Source organism: Pipra filicauda, unplaced genomic scaffold (assembly GCF_003945595.2).
Source record: "Pipra filicauda isolate LSUMZ 115617 unplaced genomic scaffold, ASM394559v2 scaffold283_size971201_pilon, whole genome shotgun sequence".
In the NCBI taxonomy this organism is placed as follows: Eukaryota; Metazoa; Chordata; class Aves; order Passeriformes; family Pipridae; genus Pipra; species Pipra filicauda.
Window position 1 is genome coordinate 765,783 of NW_024104402.1, and position 24,084 is coordinate 789,866.

The 24,084-nt window shown below is 38.7% G+C and overlaps 1 protein-coding gene across 3 annotated transcripts in view; it reads right to left on the reverse strand.

Annotated features, from left to right (window-relative positions):
* Window positions 1-23,637, reverse strand: part of SPATA7 (spermatogenesis associated 7) — a 38,903-nt gene extending 15,266 nt beyond the window's left edge. For 2 of the 3 annotated variants that reach the window (XM_027738551.2, XM_039382813.1), the window contains exons 1-5: window positions 23,442-23,637; window positions 13,078-13,158; window positions 12,320-12,412; window positions 11,287-11,334; window positions 246-376 (exon numbers count right to left, since the gene is read on the reverse strand). In XM_027738551.2, the coding sequence (XP_027594352.2) occupies window positions 246-376; window positions 11,287-11,334; window positions 12,320-12,412; window positions 13,078-13,158; window positions 23,442-23,622 (534 nt within the window). In that variant the 5' untranslated portion in view covers window positions 23,623-23,637. Of the gene's footprint in view, window positions 1-245; window positions 377-11,286; window positions 11,335-12,319; window positions 12,413-13,077; window positions 13,183-23,441 lie in introns of all 3 variants that reach the window. The other variant, XM_027738559.2, reaches the window with a different exon arrangement.
* Between the last annotated feature and the right edge of the window lie 447 nt (window positions 23,638-24,084).

A 24,084-nucleotide genomic window follows, 5' to 3' on the forward strand; every position in this document is an offset into this window, starting at 1 on the left:
CTGTAACTGGAGTGCCCCGTTGGACAGTTACAGGCTCTTCAGGAGAGACAAACAGGGCAGAAGAGGCAGGGGGGTGGCACTGTATGTAATAGGAGGGTTAGAATGTATGGAGCTCACAGCTGTCTGTTTTCTTCTGCGTGAAGTATTCCAGCCCTCGCTCTAGAGCTGCTGCAGAGCAGTGATCAGCTGTTGTTATGGAAGGCAATTATATGACAGTATCTATTTAGCAAACTTAAAATATCTACCTTTCCGAAAGAGGATGGCAGACTTCCACTGTCTCCTGAGCTGGATCGGGAGACAGCTTCACACACACTCATTTTCTCTTCACACCTGGCTATCTTCTTTTTCAGTTTCTCTCTTCTTTGCTGGTCAGCAACTTAGGGAAGAGACAAATTGTTAGATCCAAACTGAAATATTCTTTTTTTTCCTAAGTGATTTGAAAAAACATCATAGTGGTTTCCAATTGCTCAGTACAGTCAGACTATTGAGATACATTCCACTTCCAACACAAAGTAATTATAAAATTTATATCTATTCTTAGAATAAAAATAATGAAGACTATGCTGGTAGCTGAAGCTGTGCCTTAGCTTTCCTGAAGTATTCTTATCTCACAATGGACACCAGTATATAGTAATTCCAAGATCAGAATTGCTAGCAGAGCACTCTGCTCAAAAACTTACCAGCTTGCTATCATTTTTTTACAGCTAAAACTCTTTTGACTGTACTCTCATCCAGGATTTCAGAATAAAACCCATTCACTGTTAGCAAATTTGACATGCAAAAAATCCATGCTAACAGCATGGAGTAGTCTCCCAAATACAGAAACCCACAGCCAAACAAGCGAGTTCATGTTAAGAACATAAAAATTGAAGGAAAAGTCTCAAAGAGCCACTGTCAGATCAGGATGGGGGAATTTTTATCAGTCTACACCGGTCTGCAGTCCAAGACCCCATCTGCAGCGTCAGAAGATAAGTCAGATGCCACCAGATAAAAAAGCCCAAAAGACAGATAAATTTTCTGTGTACAAGTCAGCTAAACCAGTCACCTACATCTGCTATCTTGCAGTCCAAAGATTTTTATATTGTGAGCAACCAGGTGTCACATATGTATCATAGAATCATTTAGGTTGGAAAAAACCTCCAAGATCATCGAGTCCAACCTTTGACCAACCATCAGTTTGTCAACTAAACCACAGCATTAAAGTGCCACATCCAATCGCTTCTTGAACACTTCCAGGGACGGTGACTCCACCACCTCCGTGGGCAGCCCATTCCAGTGCTTGACAAGCCTTTCCATGAAGAAATTCTTCCTGATGTCCATCCTGGACCTCCTCTGGCCCTGTTTAAGACTATTTCCTCTCTTCATGTCACTAGTTCCTGGCAGAAGAGAGTGACCCCCACCTGGCTACACTCTCCTTTCAGGTAGTTGTAGAGAGTAATAAGGTCCCCTCACAAGCTCCTTTTTACCAGGCTAAACAACCCCAGCTCCCTCAGCTGCTCCTCATAGGACTTGTGCTCCAAACCCTTCACCAGCTCTGTTGCCCTTCCGTGGACGTGCTCCAGCACCTCCATGTCTTTCTTGAAGTGAGGGGCCCAGAACTGTACACAGTATTCAGAGTTCACAAAGTTGAAAAATCCAAATGAGGTTGACAAAAAACATTATTAATTTCATTTCCAATCAGGAAAAAAAGAGGGTTTATATAAGCAAGCACACTTTTAAAGTCTGTCTGCTCAATGAAACCTGTTTTAACTCCTGACCACATTTCTCAGTCACTTAACACAGTTCCACAGCGATCAGACACATAGAAAGGCCTTTCAGAATTTCTTCTTTGGTTTCATAATGTAATCATATCACACTCTGCTAGACCCCAATCTTCACATGCACTACTTTACTTAATGCATGGAAATGTAAATAACTTCATGGATTGCTGTGGTACATTCTTCTAGACAGCTGAGACCTACAGCAACCTGAGGACATTTAATCAACCTTTAAAATGCATTCATCTGTGTACACGTATCCTACACACATTTTAATCTCCAGGAAATATTTAAATATGTGTATTCATTTTATTAAAGATTTTAGTCCCCTTTTAAGCTAGAAATGAATCTTTCAGATGCAAAAACCTTGCTCTCATTGCTCAGGGAAATACCTATTTCTCTTTCAGTTCTTACAATGGATATGGAAAATACAAAGTAATTTCTTTTATGGTGGCTGATTAATCCAGCATATGCTATTAGAGTATGTACAATATGAAGTTGCTTTTATTACTGGAAAAATATTAGCTGAAGTTAAAAATGCTACATATACAACTCTGAATTAGAAATACACCTTGTAAAAGATGGACAAAATATACTGTACTATTAAATAATTAAAATAGATTATTTTTCTTCCTACACTGAATTATTATTATGTGTCTATTCTAAATTACTATTATTTCTAATTGCATTTGTCTTAAAAGTTACAGACAAGCCCTCAAAAATTAGCTACAGGTTAGAAGTTTTATATGCTTGAGTTAAATAATGACTTATCCTGGACCAATACAGTGTGTCTGTGTATGCACATGCATGGAAGCTGTAAAAACTCACGTTTTGCCTAGTGCCCAGGTAAAATGGTGATGGCTGATGTGTATTGAATGTGTATCTAGGGAAAAATGCATGAATGAGAGCTCTACAAAGAAAAATGCAAATCACACAGAAGTATGGTAAGTGCAAGCAGGTGCCTGAAACAGCAAGCTCCTTACACTCAAATGCTCAGGTGAAAAGCGGGTTTGCCTAAGACAAGACAAGCTTTATCATTTTACTGCATGTTCCACCTGCATACACCTGCTTAACAGGAGTGTCTAGGCAAAGTGCAAAGCAGTGTGAATATTATTGCAAAACAGAATCTTGTGTTGTCCTTATTCTGCTCTTTACAGGATGAAGACTGAAATTTGACGTACACGCACAGATTCTGCCTTTACTACTGGCATTCAAAGCTACAAAAAAATCTCCTCCAGGACTGTATGTTGGGACTCTTTTTACCCAAAGCATGGTTGATGTCCAAGACTAAGGAATGAAAGAACAGTAAGTATGCCAGCTAAGGCCATCTTTGGATGTCAGAATGATCCACTGGGACTACTGTCATCTGCATGGAAAATGTAATGTCTTTTCCTCACACCCGCAATTTAGTGAGCTTAGCTCGGCTAATGCATTCAGTTTGTTCCAAAAGCCATAAAGTCACTCATGCATACTGAAAGGCAGCACACACATATGCAAAAGAGAATGTCAGAAAATCCCAGAAGTATACCCATCTTACTGCCAAAGTACAAATTTTCAGGCTAGATCAGACGTAAAAGCTAGGAATTGTGAATCCAGCAAAGCAGGATAGAGAAATACTTCTCGAAAAGAGTTAACGTAGATGTAAACAGGCAGCTGGAGGTAAGTTAGGACAGCCTGGGGGCAGTCAGCAAGTGACACAGACAAGTGTGAAAACATGAACACGGCCTACCTCCCCTTATTTCACATGTCCTTTACCCAAGCAGGGACTAGAGAATCCAGTCTTCACATTCGATTTTAGACAGAGAGAAAATTTGCCTGAACCTCTGAGGCACTAATTACAATATTAAAATTGACTGGCGCTGAAGATACTTAAGGCTGTCACACATAACCACTTGTTCTGCAATGTGACTATATTAAACCCAGAAAGAACGAGACAGGCATTCAAGAAGAAATATGCAGTTCTAAAAGGGAGATTTGTCTGTTAATTGGAAATGTTGCTCACTGTTTAAGGTATCTTTACTTCAAATCAATTACAGATACAACTTCTTTAGCTTTCAGAGAGGTTAATAAACTAAATTTGACAAGTGTGTCCTTGGTATCCTGTGAAAGACTAGTGGGAAGTAAACATCAACTACACTTGTTAACTTAATAATTTCACTGCAAGTACCTTTACTGAACATTGGCTCCAGAAACATAACACACATGTAGAGTTAAATATGGGAAAGGTACATCATAGTAAGTACCTTGTGACAAATAAATGAAAAAATGAAAACCATTTGGTTATTTTTCATCTCTTTAAAAACGGAAAACTAAATGTTGAGGAATAAAGAAATACAGACTATGGATCCAAATAATGAGTCCCTTTAAAAGCCTTATTAGAGACTTTGAGATTAATTATATCTCATTAACTACTGTGCTCAAAACCACTACAAAGATGTATAGTAAGAGAAAATGTACTAAAATATAAAAAGTATTAATTTTTGTGTATCAGATAAATTCAGTCTGTGAAACTAGATTCTGTAACTTACTGCATCCACCCCATGAATCTGTTCTCTTAATTTTGTTGCCAGTCAGAGGAAGCCCCAGGAAGACCATGAATTTTAGATGTTAAACTGTAGCATTCCCCATAAAGAGATACTTATAAAACACTGATCAATTTGTTATAGAAGGAACACTTCAGCCTACGCAAATACTCTTTTTGCAGAGTACACTGCACTTCAAAGCGGTGATCCCAAAGCTTTATTTCCCTATTAGAACACTCCCCCTAAAGGCTTGATTCTTTTTTCTTAAGTCTAGGCTGCAGCATTATTTCTGGACATGCACAGGGTTATAAAACAAATGCCATAAATGTGGAAGAAACAAACTAATCATGCATATTGCAGTCCTAGTCAGCTTGAAAGCTCTGCACTTAGAAGAACAGTACAATTTGGAATGCCAGTGGTTGTCCTTTGCTCCGAATTTCCAGTCCCTAAATTTATCGTATGTCATATCACAGTACAACTGGCAGTTAACCTTCAAGTTATTTCATTTTTGATGTAAATAACCCAGGGCAGACCATGAAATATTAAGTTAGATTTAAAATGAGTTCAGCTTGCAGAACAATGTATCCCAAAAGAATTATTCAATACTGAGCATTTCTCCATTGTGTTTTTATATAAGCTATTTTTACAGTAACACACTTCTGGTTATTTTTCCCTTTTGAATTCTTTTCAGATAAACCATACAAACATCATTTCCGCTGAGCTTGAAGTGCCTGCAGCAACCATAATTGCAGTGTTCAGCATATCAAGTCCTTAAGAATTTTTACTATCAGTTTCCTAGCTCTACACAACTCCCCAGTACACCAGGATTTAAGCACACAGTGTGAGATCTCATCAAATGCAAACTGAATTTTGTCACTGGCTATGAAGTTCAGGTTTCTCGTAAGTCTCAATCGAAATTTCTTAACATCGAAGTTTTAATTTTCATAACTCTAAGAGATAACTCTGCAGTCCTTCTTCACATCCATTATCAGTAGCACTGTTTCATCAAATAAGGGAGGAATCACCACAAAAAAGGGTGACAAAGTATTTATTAAAGGCTTGATACTAAAGACTTGCTTGTATCAAACAGAAAGTATGTCTGCTTGAGGGTATGCACTTCAGAAATGTGACACTGCTTGGCAAAGATACTAATGGCAAAATCTGGTAATTGCGAATGCTTGCATATAAAGCCTAACAGTGAGACATAAATCTTTCACAGGCATTTCAGGAGAGGCTAGAACCACAGGATTATCTCAAATCCATTCACCTCTGACCTCATATGAGGTCCTCATCCAGCAGACATCCCCTATATACATCTGCCAGCTGCATGAAGAACACAGCAGTTTGTCAACAGTCTACTACACGGAAACTGTGGAACCCTGCACCAACCCTGTAGAAAACTTCTAGGCCTGCCCCGGTAAACCTCTATTTGTGCACCCTAGAGAGGGGTCCATCTGGCTTAGGTGGGCTTGGACAGTGATTTTTGTCTCAAGGTACTCCTAGGGCAGCCTTCAAGGACAATTTATACATACTGTACTGAAATAAAGCTGAGAATAAATGGAATGCATAATTTTATTCTTGTTCTCTGGTATGCTATAGCTATTTTGTGATCCTCAGTAATGGAAAATTGTATAAAAGCAACAACTCTCCCCATCCACAGACAGAGGGTAAAGCTGGGAAAATTCAATTAAAAATCAGGGACACATTTTCAATGATGATGATGAACTGTTGCAACATCTAGAAAAGGAAATTATGTTTTCTCTATTTCTTGACCTTTACAAGTCAAGACTTCAGGCTCTTATTGTTTATGTGTTTTATTTAACACATTCAGTATATCTGTTGAGCACAACTGGATGGAATTTTGGTCTGCTCAACTCATGATGTCAGATTAGATGATCTTTTTACAACTGCAAACTCTTTGAAAAATGTATTTTTGATCAACATATCTAAAATTACCTCTCATTAAAAAAATAAAACTTTTCTATAGAAGAAACTTTAAAGTAAACAACTTCTGAAAGAAAGAAAAAGTACAATCACTCCAGAAAAGTACAGTTTCATAAAGATTTTTTTTCCCAATGGGTTTTCCTGCTCTCCAAAAAATCGAACTGGATAAATATACTAGAACATTTTGCCAAAGACGAACTTGAACTCTGAAAACACAAACATTAGAATTATCTGAGTGTTTGACTTGAAAGAGCTTATATTAATTGCTCATAACTTTTATTTTAAGAAATACATACACAAGGACAAGACCCAACAGAAAAAAAGACAGGGAGATTTTATGAAAGCGTCCTGTAAAACAGCGGCAACAACAAAACACGTAAGACAGCTTTTCACAGATCTCCGCTTTTCACAGTGTAAAGGGTAGACAGCTACATATTGTGTTCACATGGAAAATTAAGATTTAAATACAGAATTACATAATATTATGCACTTCCTGATATTTCCACTTGAATCTAACCCCTCAAAGAGCAGAAAAACAACATTACTGGTCAGTTTGAACTGTTGTCTCTCCCTATCTCTCACCACCCTCCCTCCAAGTATTCAAGTTCCATCAGGCTAAAATAGATTTATGGTGGGTAACTTCTCAGAATACTTTTTTCCCTTCTTCTTCTCCCCCCCCCCAGTATCAAAGAGACCTGCATTCCCAAGCTCACTAATCACTGGGTTCAGTCCGTACTATCAATATGCCCTGTGGAAAAATCTCTAAACAGATGGGTTGAAAAGTTAGTACTGTTAGAAACCAGGCATGTGTAGCAGCAGCTGTCTTACTTGGCATAGCTTTTGTCAAGTTTTCTGGCTCAAATTCCACAACCACAGACTTCTAATGGCCACTGGTATCACTCAACATGCTTGGACTAATTCTGAACATAGAAGTTTCACATTTCAAGAAGTTTCACATTCTAACAACTATTTTAAGTCAATAAGGCTGATCTAATACACAGGAACATGCTCACTGCTAGCCCAGGGGCATGGCACCTTGCCTACTTCGCTGCCAGCTATGATACCAGGAAAAGAACAGTGGAAACTAAATCCACTTTAAGGACAGAACACATTCAGATGGCCAGGAAGAATGCCAACTACAGTATCATGTTTAATTCTTAAACACTAATGATAGATTCATGGCAACAACCCCAAAGGGAAATACTCACCTGCTATTTTAGCAGTACATGAAGCATATTTTCAGGGGATGTTTTTTAACACTATCTGTGGGAATTCTGATTTGTAACTCTATCCTATTAATAAATCTTATAATTTCAAATTGAAAATTTACCTCTCCACACAAATCTCTTTTGAAATAGAGGGGGAACAGCAAACTTATTTGGGATGCAATAAGTAATAAGACAAGGAATACAAAAAGAAAAGAAAAAAGTTAATCCTATGCTTCGGTTGAAGCAATGACAGGCACAGAAGTACTGGGGGAATAGAGCTGTAAACCCCTCATTCTCAGTGACTTTACAGAGACACCACTGATATTCAATCACACTGAAGTTGCAACTGAGCCTGGATAAATTATGTGTCCCATCTCCAGCAAGAAAACAGCAATTGTTTTGAAAATATTCTAAAAATCCTTTTCCACTACTTTTCTTCCTCAGTACATTTTTAAAAACTCGTACTGTCTGAGCTATTGGCAATCATCGCCACATTAATCTGTTTCACAAAAGGCAGAGGAAGAAAAATTATACTCCAGTGGATTTCTAGAGACTCTACAAATGATATGTTGCACTGAGCTTAACACCTGAACACGGACCACTTGGTTGCGCTATTATTACAGTACAGAAATCTGTAGTTCTTGATGAACAATGCACAGAACGGTAGGAAAAAACGCAACTACTCTAATTTTAGGTATGAAATAAAATCGAAATGATTTTCAATTTCATTCTAAACATCTAGAATTTATGAGAATACTGCAGATACTGAACAAGGTATGCCTGTGTAGTCTTAACCTTAAACACCTTGAAGACAGTGAGACCAATAATGATGAATTTGAAAGTAGATGTGTCCCATGGAATTATCCCTTTGATAACTCTGCACAAATTTCAGCCTGCGTGGTGGAGTTCCTTATCTGTAAAGTCATCTCAGTCAGATGGAACATGTGAAGGAAGCAGGTCAGAAAAAAAATACCAGTTACATGCACACATTGAGTAGCAATAGAAATCCTCAAAGGCTCTTATTGAGAAAGGATCATCTTCAGTATCTGGTACAAACGCACACATGAAAATCCTGGACCTATCTGTTGCAGTTGAGACACTTTTGCCACTGACCATTATTGAACAACAATTTTAGCTGTGGCATCTATAACCCTTAAAATCCACCATCCAAAATATGTCCTTCAAAACTGGAATTGCCAAGATAAATGCTTTCAACCAAGTCCCGACACTGTTTGAATTGGATACATGGAAAAAACCTTTTAGACCCACACATATTGCGACAGTGAAAGAGGTTTCTCAGGGTTCAGAATCTCCATCCCTGGAAGTTTCCAAGACTTTTCTGACTGATCTAGTGTTGGCAGAAGTCCTATCTTGATTAGGAAGCTCAAGGAGGACAAATAAACTCTGACGGTGCCCACTCTGCAAAGTAAAAACACTACACTGAGGAATACTCTAATAAAAATTCTATTGTTTACATAAGCTTGCTTTATTATTTAGATTTTTATCTTTAACTTGGTACTCTAATTTTTATTAGGGAACATAAAGCACCTAAAAAAATGAAACCTGAAAAGTGAGGCAGAGACATAATACTGTCTTGAGAAGCCACTTTTAAGGGAAAAAAATACAACATTATTTATTGCTTTGTTAAACAGATTTTAAAAACTAGTAAATTCATTTTCACTTGATTATTGTGCAATTCTGTTCAGTGCAGAACATCAAGGAAACAAACCGTATGTTAGAACTGAGCTAAATCTAAGGATAAAAAGAAGATCCATTTAACCATGAGGTATACTCATTTCTGTGAGACCAAGAAGTAAATCTAACATTACTTCCAAATGAATCCTGTGCTACTGACTAGGATCCAAATCCTTAACTATGATGTTCAGTTTCACTTTAGGAGTCAGCTTTATTTTGGGAATATAATAAATTCCAACTGAGTAAGAATTAGCACTCCCAAGTTTTAAGCTAGAATACCTGTAGGTAAATCAAGGAATTTTTTTGTAATAAAAGGCTTTATTTCCCCCCCATCTTCCAGGTTTTTTTCTCTCATGAATAAGAAATATCTTCTAGGGCTGTGCTGGTTGTATGCATGTTCTAATAAGATAAAATACAGCAGCAGCACCTTGTTCTTTAGCAAGAATTTAGTGTACCAGTTTTACCAAATAGATGGGTAAAAACAAAAGCAGCAACAACGGTGAAATGTTTCCATCACACTCTGTACAGCAGATTAATGTTCTGTCTGTGACTAGGACAGAGGTACATAGTCAGACAGCAGTCTGAGTAGGATGAACTGGAAGAGAAATGTATTGCACAAAGCCTTGTCATCTGAAATGGAAATTTCCTCACTCAGAGCACACCTGTAAGTGTCAGGACAGTTATCTGTTAAGGTTAAGGCACTGTCACTGTCTCCCAAAATGAACTCATTATTTGAGGAAGCTCATTCCAGTGTGAATCACACAAGCTATCACCTCAGAAGCATTTTATCTGTAAAGACAGCAGACTCTAAAACAAACAGGCATTTGTTGGTGTTGAGAAAAACCCAAGACATGAAAAGGTATGGAAGACTAATTGTTAATTAGGGAACCTAAGAAAGATTCTAGCAGATACAGAAAGAAAAGCTACATGAGTTTTTCATTATAGAAACACACAGCTGTAAATATTCTTCTTACACCAACCCTCTATTTTCATGATTGTTTCAAAGAAAAGCTCAGTAGAGGTGGAGCATGAGAAGTAAGACATTTTTCAGGTGACTCTACAGAATAGGTGATCTGAAATTCCTACTGCAATCAGAGGCTTTAAATATCCCTGCAATACTGTTACTACTTGTGCTGTACCGTTTGAAAGCAGAAGGCAAGCCCACATAGCATCTCTGATCCTGGTGCAGCTCATTGCTTAATTCAGTCTCAACTCTTTATGCCAAAGTACTGAAAAAAGTGCTAATGAAATTGAGCCTGCCAAAAGGATGATTGATATCTTAGTTACTCTTGATACTTTTAAAAGGTAGTATCACTTTGGCTTGATTGAATTTGATACTAACCACAAAGTATTCAGTCATTAGAAGATTTAACTTTCCATCCTTAAAAAAGACTTCCGTTTTCTCCAGTACCTCAGCAGTCGTAACTGAATATGAAATTGGAGAATGAAGAACTTTTTCTAACTGCATTAAAGACAGATAGATAACAGAAATGTATCTTTGATATTTTAACAAACAGCTGCTATTTATCCACTTTGACTTATATATTCATTTAGTTATTCATAAATCAATTATTTGAAAGTACTGCACTTTGGCTAACGCTATGAAGTAAGGCTACAATAATGGTATCTTTAAACAGTGTTAAGAAATTAGACAACTTGCAGAAAAATTAACTGCAGTTTAATCCAGGCTGTGGGGCTGTGTGGTTGTGATTGGCTCTGTTTTCTGCACAACAGAACAAGAAGTTTCAGCCTCGGTTCCCAGGTGCCCACATTCCCAAAATTTCTCTTTACCTGGCACTACTAAGCTCTCTTCTTGAGTGTTTAAGCTTACATCATATCACACAACAGGAGAAAATGTTGAAATTCTCCTTATGTGCTCCATTTTCGTCTGCCTGTGTGGATGAAAAAGATACTAAGCAAAATTAACTGTCATGCTAAGCACAAGTCATCACTGACAGATCCATCTCACTGGTCTCACATTTGCTGCAGATTCTTACAACTAGCTGGAAAATGATGCGAAAAGCGGAATAAAAAAGCAGATACGTGAATGCTTTATTATGTTCTGTTGTTACTCTTCTATTTCTCTGGCTCTTGTTGTGTTAAGTAAGTTTTACAGAAGCTTTTCCAGAACATATATATATATATATATCAAGTACTTACATTTGATGCTGGTCAGCCTACTTTTGGGCACTGAGCAGTCTACAGCTGCTAAAAATAAGAAAAACACCAAATGGGAATGATTCAGTATTTATTTCATATATGTGAGAGGTAGGAAAAAATAGCAATAAACCAATACAGAACAAAGACTAATTTAATTCTTCTCTATTTTAAAACATGATAGTTACCATGTACTTAAAGTATTAGGTTGATATTAATACATTCAGAGAATTTGCAAGATAAAGCTGTTTGGGTAAAACATATATTTAAAGTAAGAATCATCACTTAAATGAAGATTCTTTACACAAGGTTTCTGTACATTTTGTGCTGATGGCATTTACCTGCATACCCAAGGATACTGAATATGTTACATAAGAGATAACACTATATTTGTGAGCATGGACTCTACCAGTAACTTGATTTTCTCATTTGCAAATACACGGTCCTTAAAACTCGCTACTATATTCACTGCAGTAAAAACAAAAGATAATGAAATTTTTTAAATTAAAAAATTATAAAATATATAATTATTAAATTATAAAATATAAATTATAAAAAAGACATAGTGGTCTGAGTTTAACTGAAAATTTTCTACCTTCATTCCTGAAATAAATTCTGTATCTTTGCTATTGTGACTGTCACCATGATTTTCAGTTCAGCACGTTATTTCATTATTTATTAATTATTAGAGTTAATTGAATTAATTATAAATTCATTATTTCAATATATATCAAAATCACAGAATAACTTCAAGAAAAGTCGAAGGAGACCATTAAAGCACTAAATACTGCAAAATTAAGGTAATATATTTGGTAACACTTAAGGAAAAGGTTTTAATACAAAAATTCCAATCTCAATAATATAAAAGTATTATTAAGTAGTGGTTATATCTCCTTGCTGATGCTGGTTTTAGTAAGAAACAGAAAAAACTGTACATTTACTACAATCCAGTTCATTCCTTCTTGATATGAGCCTCTTCTGAAGGAATGAGCTAAATCTGGGGGTAGAAAGTTCAGTCATACATGCAGGTTTTTACCTTTGGCTGAAAGCATCCTGTTATAATGAAACATCATGTGATCTCTGATGAGGTATTGGTTAGTCAGACTTCGAGATGAGTCTATGCAGAAAGCTGTAAGATTAAAATACATTTGAACACTACAAAGGCGAGAACAAGAATACTAAAATTTTAAACTGTTATTAACTTCAATTCAAAGTCATAAAGCTTAAATTACAGTGTGCTTAACTTCTTTGCTCAATGGCAGCCATTTTTCTTTGCCAGTTACTATCACATGAAACCATTGTGTCTCCTTTATCTTTTCGCACTGAGCCCACTAACTCAATAAACAGCTACACAAGTGGCTGAAATTGGACTATGAAAATGTCAGCATGGAAACTTCCTGTTTCTTCCCTCTATGCTCGTTTGAAAAAAAGTGTCTGAGGTGCAAGGATGGCACAGAAACATACACTAGTCCATGTAAACTACTGACTGTAAAGGAATATTTTTAACCTCAAGGATTCTTTAAGTGGTAACCATATATATATTCCAGCTAACACAGATGTGACATCTTTATATATTTGGTTGTCTTGCTACCTTTTTATAGCCAGCAGTACAGTCAAGGCAAAACTTACTCCTTGAGAGCATTTTCAGCAATGCATACTAAATCTAAGTGCTATAAACTTCACCAAATAGCTTGATGAAAAGGTTTTAATTATAATAACATTTTAATAATAAAATAAATTAATTGACATAAGAGGAACCATGTCAGTCTTCTGATGAAAGTACATGTTACTTACCATTACTCTTAGTACTTAAGTGCCCTTTAAATGGACTTGCTGGACCACATCTGGGAATGACAGCAGGTGGGTGTTCACTCACTTTAACAAAATGTCAAACAAAAACTGAAATTAGAAAAAAAAAAATCCCAAAGTGTATTTTTACAAAGACAAAGTTAGAATCTTTCTCCAAGGAATTCATGAATGGTTCTAGTGGACCTTTTTCACTGAGGGAAAAAATCTTATTTAATTGTTCTATTATTACTGAAATACAACAGTGTAGTTAAGTAACTTAATCTAAACACCAAGATACAGGGAGAATGTGATTTAAAAACTGGCACATGAATTAGGAATCTGCAATATCTTTAGAACACTGTTGTGAAATGACACTAAATCTGTATCAACAGATTCAATCTCCTCTTTTACAAAGCACAACAAGTACCAGGGCAATCTTGAATTCCTATAAGGATTTCATACTTTCAAAAGTCAGCCTTTATAGAGTGCAGGCTTCTGTGGCTTTCCAGTATTAGAGGTGGTGTTTGCAATAATAGTGCTCCCACTCCCTTTGCTGGGAAGTTGCCGGACTCGCAGTAAAAAAGAGACAAGAGAAAAAAAAAGAAAATGCTAACTGTCCTGCAATTGTTTTATCTTTATACTGTTTTCTCTAAAGCCAAAGGACAACAATCCTGCTCACCCATATCAATTTCAAATGGCTCATTTTAAATTCCCCTTGTGATACAATTCTTCCTAATTTGTGATTTAAGCATACATAGGGACAAACAATGCTAAATTATTTTTAAAATATTAAAATTCCAAACATATAGCAAAAATTCATTAGATTTAGAATTACTGTCTCCATAATGACTGTAAACCTCTGTCAATAAAGGATTTCTTTCCTGTTTATGTATTATATTTCTCTACCATACACTATTACATATGTGTGGTATTCACAGTATAGCTGGATCCACCCTGAAACCCGCCACTTCCTGAAGTTATAATGTCCACATTTAAAGAATGCAAGTCTTCTAGAGGACTTGAATGTTAGATGATAACATTTCAGCTGATAAAATTTTCACCTAATGATAAAAAACCCCACCCATATATCAGAAATCTAGATTATAGCAGACACCTGAGAATAAGAAGTGTTCTAGTCACAATTCCCCAAAATAACCTAAATATTCCATTATTTTCTGTAGTTCAGAGCCAGGTTATAATTCCAGAGGGAGGCAGACGTGGTATTGTCAGATCAATGCTTACAACAGGTACCTCTAACTCATGTGACAGAGGAGACATTGTTATAATTACAGCAGATTCTCTTCAAGTAAATAAATGACTTTGTCCTGAGTTAAAGATGATAAGAGACACTCAGAAACCTGTTGCTTTTACTGTCTTCAGCTGGAGGCGCAACTGTTCAGCACTACAGAGAATCCAGACGATTTTGAAATGTTCACTTGCTTCACATCACCAGCAGATGGCACAGAATAAATTCTATGGAAAACACTACTGGCTGTTGGTTTTGTCCTTTACAACTAATCTGTATCTGGGGGAAGAGGGTAGGAGGAAAAAAAAGTCAAGACCAGTATTTCATTGGCAAGAGAAACTGTCAGGAAATGAGAGGAAGAAGAACTTAAAAACATTTCTGTGTCCTTTATTTCGGCTGTGGACATGTGGACAGCACCGGAGTCACTCCCAATCCACACCGCAACCCCTGATTTACAGAAGTCCCAAACGCACTGAAAACACAACATCTCTTGTTAAGATGTCACAGCCTTTGTTCAGGCACTATGTTCCCAAATCTCAGTTCCCCCTGCATGTTCTAATTTCTGTGCCACCAAAGAAATTTTTCAAGTCCCTGATCCAACCAGATGGATTTGCAACCCTGTTCCTGCTTAACTGCAGGATAACATGTGTACTCAGCACTTTCACAAGTATCCCTGAACTTCCTTAGAAAATACCTAGGTCATTACAATTTTGACGCCTGTTTCAGGAAGTGAAAAAAACTTAAATAAAAGCATTCACAACTGCTCATATTTTAGGATACCCATGAAATGCCAGGATTGCAGCTCCTCTAGTACTGGACTCATTGAAAACTTGCACACCATTAACAAACAACATCTTCTTGCTGTTTAGAATATTTCCTTGCTGGGTAAAAGTTAATGCTGAACAGTGTTTTGGTTTTTTTTAATATATGGTTGGATTCTAGGGGCCCTCTATTCTGGCAAACTACATTTTCTTGTATTTCCACAAACAGCAGAACTTGTGATGAAGGCTTCCTATGGTCCACCCATGGTATCCTATGGTGCTTGCTCTTATATTCTCTAACTCCCAGGCCAAATAACGTACCTCAGCTGTTCCTGTAAGCTGTGTGTCAGTGAGGGCGTTTGAGGCTCTCTCTGTGAACCACCTGTTTTCACAAAACATGTAGAAAATTTATCACAGAAAAAGGGTCAAAGAAACTAATTTGGCTAAAATAATGTTCAGTTCTACTGAAACAGAAAAGGCAAATAAGCAAATTTTTGGTTCCTTAGGATTCCAGGCTGTTTCACATACATGTTCCTTCAAACGTACATTTTCTACACTGAAGTCAACTTACAATACTCTCCCAATATCTCCAGTCTGAAACTCAAACCTGCTTTTTAAAGTGTCAAATATTTACAATGAAGGTGCATGTTGCTAATGTCAGAGAAAAACAGAAGGATTTGATATGTGGAGAATATTTCTACCTGCTGAAGTAAGGTAGGAAGTGTTAATGGTCAAATGTTTCACAACTATAATTTCACGTTGTCTTCTGACTTGCACAGGTATTTGGTTAGCTTCAGGCTGTGTTTTCAAAGTTATCTGCACAACAGCAGAAGCAACTTAAGTTGAAGGCTTAAATATGTAAAGATCCTTTTAAAGGTGTAGGTTGGATTTTCAGTAAATTACAAGTATTTAGGCCACGTTACTGAGATGTGTTCTTCCAGCCACTGGCTTTATGGTGAACTACAAGGACTCCCTGAAACAACATCTCAGCCTTGGCCATATTGATCACCATAACTGGTCTACTCTGGCCTCAAATCGGGAGGTCTGGAGACACACCATCTATAACGCTGCTGATGCCTTTGAGAAAGCACGCAGGATCACCCTTGAGGAGAAAAGGCAATGCAGAAAGAATCGTGTCTTGCAGAACATACCTTCTAAGGAGTCTTTCTGCTGTGCCTTCTGCAACCGGACATGCCTATCTCGTATTGGCCTTTTTAGCCACCAATGCACTTGCAACAAACGTGGGTAGAGCCCTTCCCAAATCTTTGTTCACGAAGCCCAGCCATGTGTGTACACAGTTAATCAAATATAAACCAAACAAAGGGAAGATAACTACAAAACTATCTTTGATACATGATACGTGTGATCTAAACATAAATTCCCTCACAGATATAAGTGGACTGTCCGCTCTGAATATAAAATCAGGATTCCCATAATGAGCGTTCTCCTGAAGTACAGAGAGCAAACATATTAAGAACTTTTAGAAATTCATTTGTTCTTTTAGTTCCTTGCGTGATATGCAACAAAGAGAAAAAAATAAAAAAAATCTTTCCCTATAATTTTTTCCAGCTGGTATCTAAGTTAAGTAATAATTATATTATTTCAAAGAGATTTTTAAGATATTTTGTTTAAATTATATTTTCATTTTAAATGCATCCTATCTTTAATTCTATTTTTACAGTCTTAAAAATGATGAAAATTGGTGGTTTCTATTTGTTACTTTGCTTCCTGGTTGTTAGTGGATATGGAGAATTTATGGAAATCATTTTTCTAAAGAGCCATTTCAGATTTGGAAAGTGAATATGTACTGGAGAGAAGCCCAGTCTTTCATTACAATGTTCTCCCAGGAAAGATTTTAAACACAAGTATTAGACTTGCTATTTTTATAACAAGTGTGTACTTCAGCCACAGCAAATAAAATATACTGAAAAAAATCAATCAGGCTATCCTTACCCACCAAGACTTGCTACTTAAAAGATAATCCATAAAAAATACAGAGACTGGAGGTGGGATATTGGATATAGGCATCTAAATCCAGCACTACAAGACATAAAGCCTTTACTTAACTGTGCAGAGATGTGTGAACACTATAATTTCCAAAGGGCAGTTCCTAGACCTTAGTTTGGGTTCAAACAACCTTCAGACCAAGATGGATTTAGACCTCAGGTCTCCCCAGCTGTTCCAGAGGAGTATTTTTATCACTCTGTCAGGATATTTTAACCCTTTTGTGCATTGGGGGTTTTTTTGTGGCTCCAAGACTCTTGCCTCCTCTCAGCTGGCAATGTAGAAAGCACCCTTATCTCTAACAGACTAGAACTGCATCGTTTGCGTGGTATTTGGGGATTTGACCCCTCTCAGGCTGATAAGGGCCCAAGCTGACAAATGCTCTGCACAAACGCTCTAGCCACTACACTAAAGGTTTGGTATTCCCACTTCTTCCGCTGACAGCTCTTTTTCCTCCTCTTTTTCCCCAAAATCTCAATGCTCTAAACCTGAAATAGTTAGAGACACCTTTGTTCAAGTGGGTAATTCAGGCAACTACATGCAGAAGGTTTGTGCTGTGAATTTCATGCAAGTCAAGGATGCTCTATCACTACCACCTTTGTTCCACCAACTAGTTTAGTGATCTTTTCAGTGGGCTTCCTGCTATGAATTCACTCTTCTAACTCCATACAACTAACAGTACACTACAGCACTAATGCTGTACCACATGCTGAGGAAGGAACAAAAGTGGTTTAAATAATCTCTGTGAAATCCAAAATGAGTTCAAGCAGTGATAGAAACTCCTTTAAGCATTTAATGTAATATATCTGACAAGGTCATAGTTAAAGGAATGAAACTATGCCCCAAAATACACATTCCTCTCCTTTTGGTACTATGTGAATTTTTAAACTAAAGTATCCATTACCTCTTTATGCTACAGAAATTGTTGTGCATATGAATGCAACACAGAAATATATAGAGTAAAAACTGATATCTGGAAGTACATTAAAAGATTAACCTGATTAAGAAGATCCACACTGGATTTAAACTTAATTTATTTAAATAAGAAACTAATTTTTCTATTTCTAACTATTTGTCTTTTATATTAGCATGATGATATAACTAAAAAAAAAAGCATACCCTAATAATATTACTACTAATGAGGCCTGCTGTCCTATCCATGTAGCTCCCATCTTTCATACCATATCCTCTAAACCCCTTTCATGTCCCCAGTTTGCCACCTTTTCCTTACCTGTGGTCATTCCTCCCCTCAACCATCCCCTACTTGCTCAGCTGTGGCTGGCGAGGTGCTATGAATACTACAATTGGTCATCTAGTTTAAGCTTCTCTGGTTGCTTATCCTTGGCTGACTAGTACTTACCCTTTATTTACATATCTGGGAAAGAACACAGAACAGAATTACTTTCTCTAAAAAATGTGTATTAATTTGTTGGGTTTTCTCCTACCTGGTCACTGACAATACTCCTAGTTCTTAGTCTAATGTAGATGCTTAGTCGGCTTGTAGATGCAGAACTACATAGAACGAAGGGCCAGCAGAGAGCAGTGACCCATCCACAGACTCCTCCTTTAGGAGAAGGGGTTAAAACACCAGTTTTTCACAAAACCAATGCAATCATGAGAGATCTTCAAACGTGGCTTTAGACTTAGCCACTTACGGAATGCAGATAGCATTCCATTTTATTTGAAAGTTACAGTGAGTACTTAATAATCACACCTGTATTTTCTTCCCTATTCCTGCAAGGAAAACAGAAGCCTCTTGGACTCTTTTCTGATTTCAGTGATAACAAAACTCCTACCAATTCTGAGAGTATAAAGTTGTAGATGTGAAGCCAGCTTTAACAGAATCTCATTTAAGATTCATTAAGAAATGGCAGAATTCAGTTAAAAATAGTCATTATAAATTTTCTGTTGCAGAACTTGATAAAGCCCCAAGAAAACACAATGCCCTGATTTCATGAAAGTCCAAATATTCCATCTGAATTTTGCATGGGATCATTTGTGTCAGAGACAAAATATGACAAAAGTGATACACACCTTGACACGCACTACACATAACCTTCTAAGCCGTTAATTAGATGGGTGCTATTTATACACTTAACATGCTGGATTACACAAAAGCTCTTCTTTACATGTACTCCCAGTGCCTAAGAGTTAGGTCCCTCAGTCCTTTACAACTAATAATCTAATAATAGTCTGCATAAATTAAAACCATGCAACCAAAAGTATGTTTCAGTTTCAAGAGTCAAACCCTTCCCTGAAAAATTTAAGAAACCTAATGAAATAGCACAGCAGCCTGAAAAGATACTGAGTCATATTTGATGAAATAATTCTTGAAAAATATTTGTTAAAATTTTTCTAGCTACAGGTGTGGTCTTTAAGGGAAGTTTTGGATGTAAGTTATTGCTCTACTCATACTCCAAAAGCAGAAACAAAGAGCTGTTTGTCAGTAGCACATTTGGCAATACAAGATGCAGTCAGAAGCAAATGAACTTTAGTCAGGTCTCTACAACTACCTGAAAGGAGGTTGTAGTGAAGTGGGTGTTGGTCTCTTCTCCCAGGTAATCAATGACATGATGAAAGGAAATGGCCTCAACTTGTGCCAGGTGAGGTTTAGATTAGATATCAGGAAATTTTTTTTCATGGAAAGGGTTGTAAAGCATTGGCTTAGAAAGCATTGACTGCCTAGGGAAACGGTGGAGTCACAATGCCTGGAAGTGTTCAAAAAACATGTGGATATGGCACTTGAGAACATGGTTTAATGGTGAACACCGGGGTGGTCCTGGCTGATGGTTGGATTTGATAACCTTAAAGGTCTTTTCCCACCTTAACAATTCTATGATTCTATGATCATTTGCTTGGGCAGCATCTCTGGAATTAGCAGTGGCACCTGCAGTTTCTGATTTTTTGGAAGGGTGTGTGAGGGATGGTGTTCCAGCAGTGACTATATGCTGCTACTAAGTGAAAGGTGAACAACTATCAATACTCGTACCACAGTTCAGACACTGCTGTCTTACAGGGTTACTAACCTGAGTTCCCTGGATAGTTATGCCTGTGCAAGAAGGCACATGGTAATCCAGGAGCATATGCCACTATGTGCCATAACAACTCCCCTGGGGGAATGGTGCTACTATTCAAGGGTGCTAGATCACAACCTCATGAGTACATCTTACACAACCAATGTGTGCTCTGACTTCTACTGCTATGTGGAACTCAACATGTCATCCTACAAACATGCAGTTTGAAAGTGTTTCAATATTTACTGTCACACAGACCAAGAGATAAAATATATGTATATATATGTACAATATATGTCTAAACATATAAACACACAATATGTAGATTCTTCTACATGTATGCAAAAAAACTCCCTTGTTAGTATAATCTGTGCCTACAAGAATGGCTCCTCCCTCGTCCCCTTAGTGCTATTAACTTCCACCCTCTCCTATTTCTACCTGGAAATAGATTAGCTGAAGTCTAATGCACAGATAGCCTTGCCCAGAATGCAGAGCAGAGAAACCTTGACCCGCTGTGCTATAGAGAAAGTTGCAGGGTATAATCCGAAGAAAAGAAGCTAGCAGGGTTAATGGTTTGAATACTGTTTACTTTAACAGGTATTTCACTTGAAGTATGTAAGAAATCTTCAATGTAATGGGACCAATTTGGCACTTAAGTCCTTATACAAACTTATTTGCTGAATGGAGATGGGATTAATCACATTAGGTGATTAAAACTCACTTAATAGACTATTTGACTAAACTCAACTTCTGAAAAACTGAACTGATACTACCAAATAATGCTTGAGTTTAATAAGCTGTTTGTTCAAGTGGCAAATGAAGAAATACAAAGAAAAAAAGCAGTTCAGAAGTCACAGATCTGTGTTAACACCCTTTCAGTTCCAGTCAAATTAATGCAAGGATTTACTGCAATGCAGTAAAAATCTAAGTAAAATGGCGTTGTCTGAAAATGTGTGAAGTATTTTAATTTAATTTTAGAATCTTTGAAGCCTGTGCAAACTGCCTAAACATGACAGCAGCCTCCATGCAGAAGTAATGATGACTTTCCCACCATTATAAAAGTGGTATAAATGTGTGTCATTGACTAACAGTAAGCGTATGATTTCATTGCTGTTCAGGTATGTGCAAATCGCTGGCTGTGGGAATTAAACAGCCCAGTGCAGAAGACTGGATTTAAGCAACAAAGCTGGTTTAAAATTACAGTATTCAGATTATTTGAGGTCATACTACAAATCTGTGAGTATATTAACTGACTCCTGAAATTACTACCGTAAATAACTTCGAGGTTTATACCTGGAATTAGGGAAAAACATAACGGATTAATTCTTCAATATTTCTATGGGGGGAAAAACCCCTCAGCCTTATTTGAACTTCAAAAAGACCTACACGCAAATCCTATATAGTTCAATATATTAAAAAAAAAAAGAATTCTATTTGCTCAGTATTCTCACTAGACAAACCAAACCCTGATACAAAACAAATAAAATCTTTTGGTTCTTTCTTTACAATAATGAGGCAAAGTCGGAACAATAAACTTTGCACAGAACACACAAGGGCATGGAATAGGGTATCTCACCTCTTCTGCATTAATGTTTTGGATGGACAGTGTAGATACAACTGTCTTACAGAGAAACCATAAATATGATGTGTTATTCTCTCTCTTTCTTAAACTGTCTGCAAGCAATCCAATGGCTGTTCTGCCAAGTTTGCTCAGGCACACAAATTTTTAGGGTAGTTCAGTGTAAGGAATTATTATCTCTGCCTGTGCTAATCCTTGTTCTCTGTAAGAATCCATCCTGTGTGCCTGTGAACCCAGACACTGGGCTAGCCAGTCACACACTACGGACTCCATCATAACTTTCTATGCACAGAAGCAGTAGCTTCCCCTGTTAACACGCACACAGTAGGTTCTTTCCTACTTTTGAACCTTTTTTTTTTGTTAAACAGAAGTCATTCAAACAAAGCTTGCTGCAATCTGAATGAAATTTAGATCCTACATATTCCCATTTTATAGTCAACAATCAGCATGCTTTCTGATTGTCTATAAAAGTATTCTGACAACCAAAACCAAGAAGACTCAGAAAAAGAATAAATCTGTAATAAAATTGCCTTCACACTATATAAGAGAGCATAAAAATTGGATGCACAACATATTAGTTTTTGCCTGAATTTCATATTCCCATGTAGTATTAGAATTCATTTTCAAGCTCTACTTTGCTATCAGACTTCTGAAGTGACATTTGTCACTGTCTCCAAAGACTGGAACTGACACTGAGATGCAACACGAAAGCATAACGTTATCTCAAAGGCTCTGACCTTATGCAGCTATGTATAATTTTGACATTACAGTGCAGGACAGACTAATTCCTAACATAGTTTTATATTATGCATGTAATCCAGTTCATATCTAAAAATATTTCGGAGTTGGCTCATGCGAACATTTTTGCATGTTTATGCCTGTTTTTATCATGAATGACCAACACCCATAAGACTATAGGAACAGAGCACCAGAGCAGCCCACAGATGGTTAAACGTGTGTAAGGAACCATTTATAAGACCTTCAAAGCTTTTGAGTCTTCTATTTTTCAACTACACTTGCATTAAAGTCCCAAGCCAAAATACTCGGATCTGCAGCCAAATACCATGTGATGTTGAACACACAGGGTACCATCCACTATAACAAACCGTGAATACCAGCTTTGAAGAAGACAAAAGTTGACTCAAAAAAAAGTTGGCACAGAAATTTGGACCTCGCAAACGCAGCGTCGGATCCTGGCCGCCTGACAAGCTGCCGACAGCGGCTCTCGATGCCGGTACAACACAGGAGCACAGCGCGATGACGGCTGCGGGACGGCCAGTTCCAGGGCCCGTCCCTCGGCGGATTACAACCCTTAGAGAGTTTCTAGACACCAGGCTGTCAATCTCTTTCGCAGCCCCGGCACCTGGCTCTTCTCCCCGCCGCCCCGCCCGGGCCCCGCTGCCCACAGCTCGGGGGGCCGGGTGCGAGAGGGACGAGTCTCGAGCCCCCTGACTGCCCGCCGCAGCACCCCGAGCGGCCCCCGCTGCCCCGCAGGCTCCGTGCCCGGCCCCCGCCGTGCCCACCCCCGCACAGCAGCGGGGAAGGGGGAGGCGCTGCCTGCCCTCAGCCCCAGGCGAGACGGGCCGCGCCCCGCACCCCCTCGGCCGGCACGGCCGGGGCAGGCCGGGCGGCAGTGCGTCCCGCCGGCAGGCAGCCCCCGCCGGCAGGCAGCCCCCGCCGGCAGGCAGCCCCCGCCGGCAGGCAGCCCCCGCCGGCAGGCAGCCCCCGCCGGCAGGCAGCCCCCGCCCGCCACCGAGCCCCCGCACCTTGGCTCCGCCTGCCGCCGCTCTCCATCCTCAGCCCATGCCCCGGGCCGGGCCCGAAGGGGCGGCGCCGGCCGGCGCTCGGCCCGGCGGCAGCGGCGGTTCGTCCCCCGCTGCGGGTGGGGCGGGGCGGGACACGGGCCGGGCCCGGCGGGTCCCGCCTCAGCCGCCTCGCCGTTGCCATGGCGGCGGGAGCGCGGTGAGGCCTCGCCCTCGCAGCCCCAGCCCGGGCGGGCCGAGCCGAGAGGGCGCAGGGCCCTGCGGGTCCCCCCCAGCGGGCGGGCTCGAAACGTCCGTTCCAGCGGTGCATTGCAGCCAGGAGAAAGTTTCTGCCCCGTTTTGTCCCTCATTATCTAAGCCTATTTCTTGTAACTTGACAGGAAGTCGAAGAATAATGAATGCCAGGGAGAAACTTATGGCAAATCGCTCATATTTCAGAGAAGCAAGTGACAAATCAAGAGCTTAGAGTGTTCCCAGTGCATTACACTGAAGAATTTAAGAAGCACCTTAGAAATGAACTACAGAATAAACTTTTGATAAGCAGCATTTATCCCATTGATTAATATATGTATGGGCCTCTGGTGGTCTAGTGGTTAGAGTGCCTGACTCTCACCTCTGCGACCCGGGTTCGATTCCCGGCCCCCTG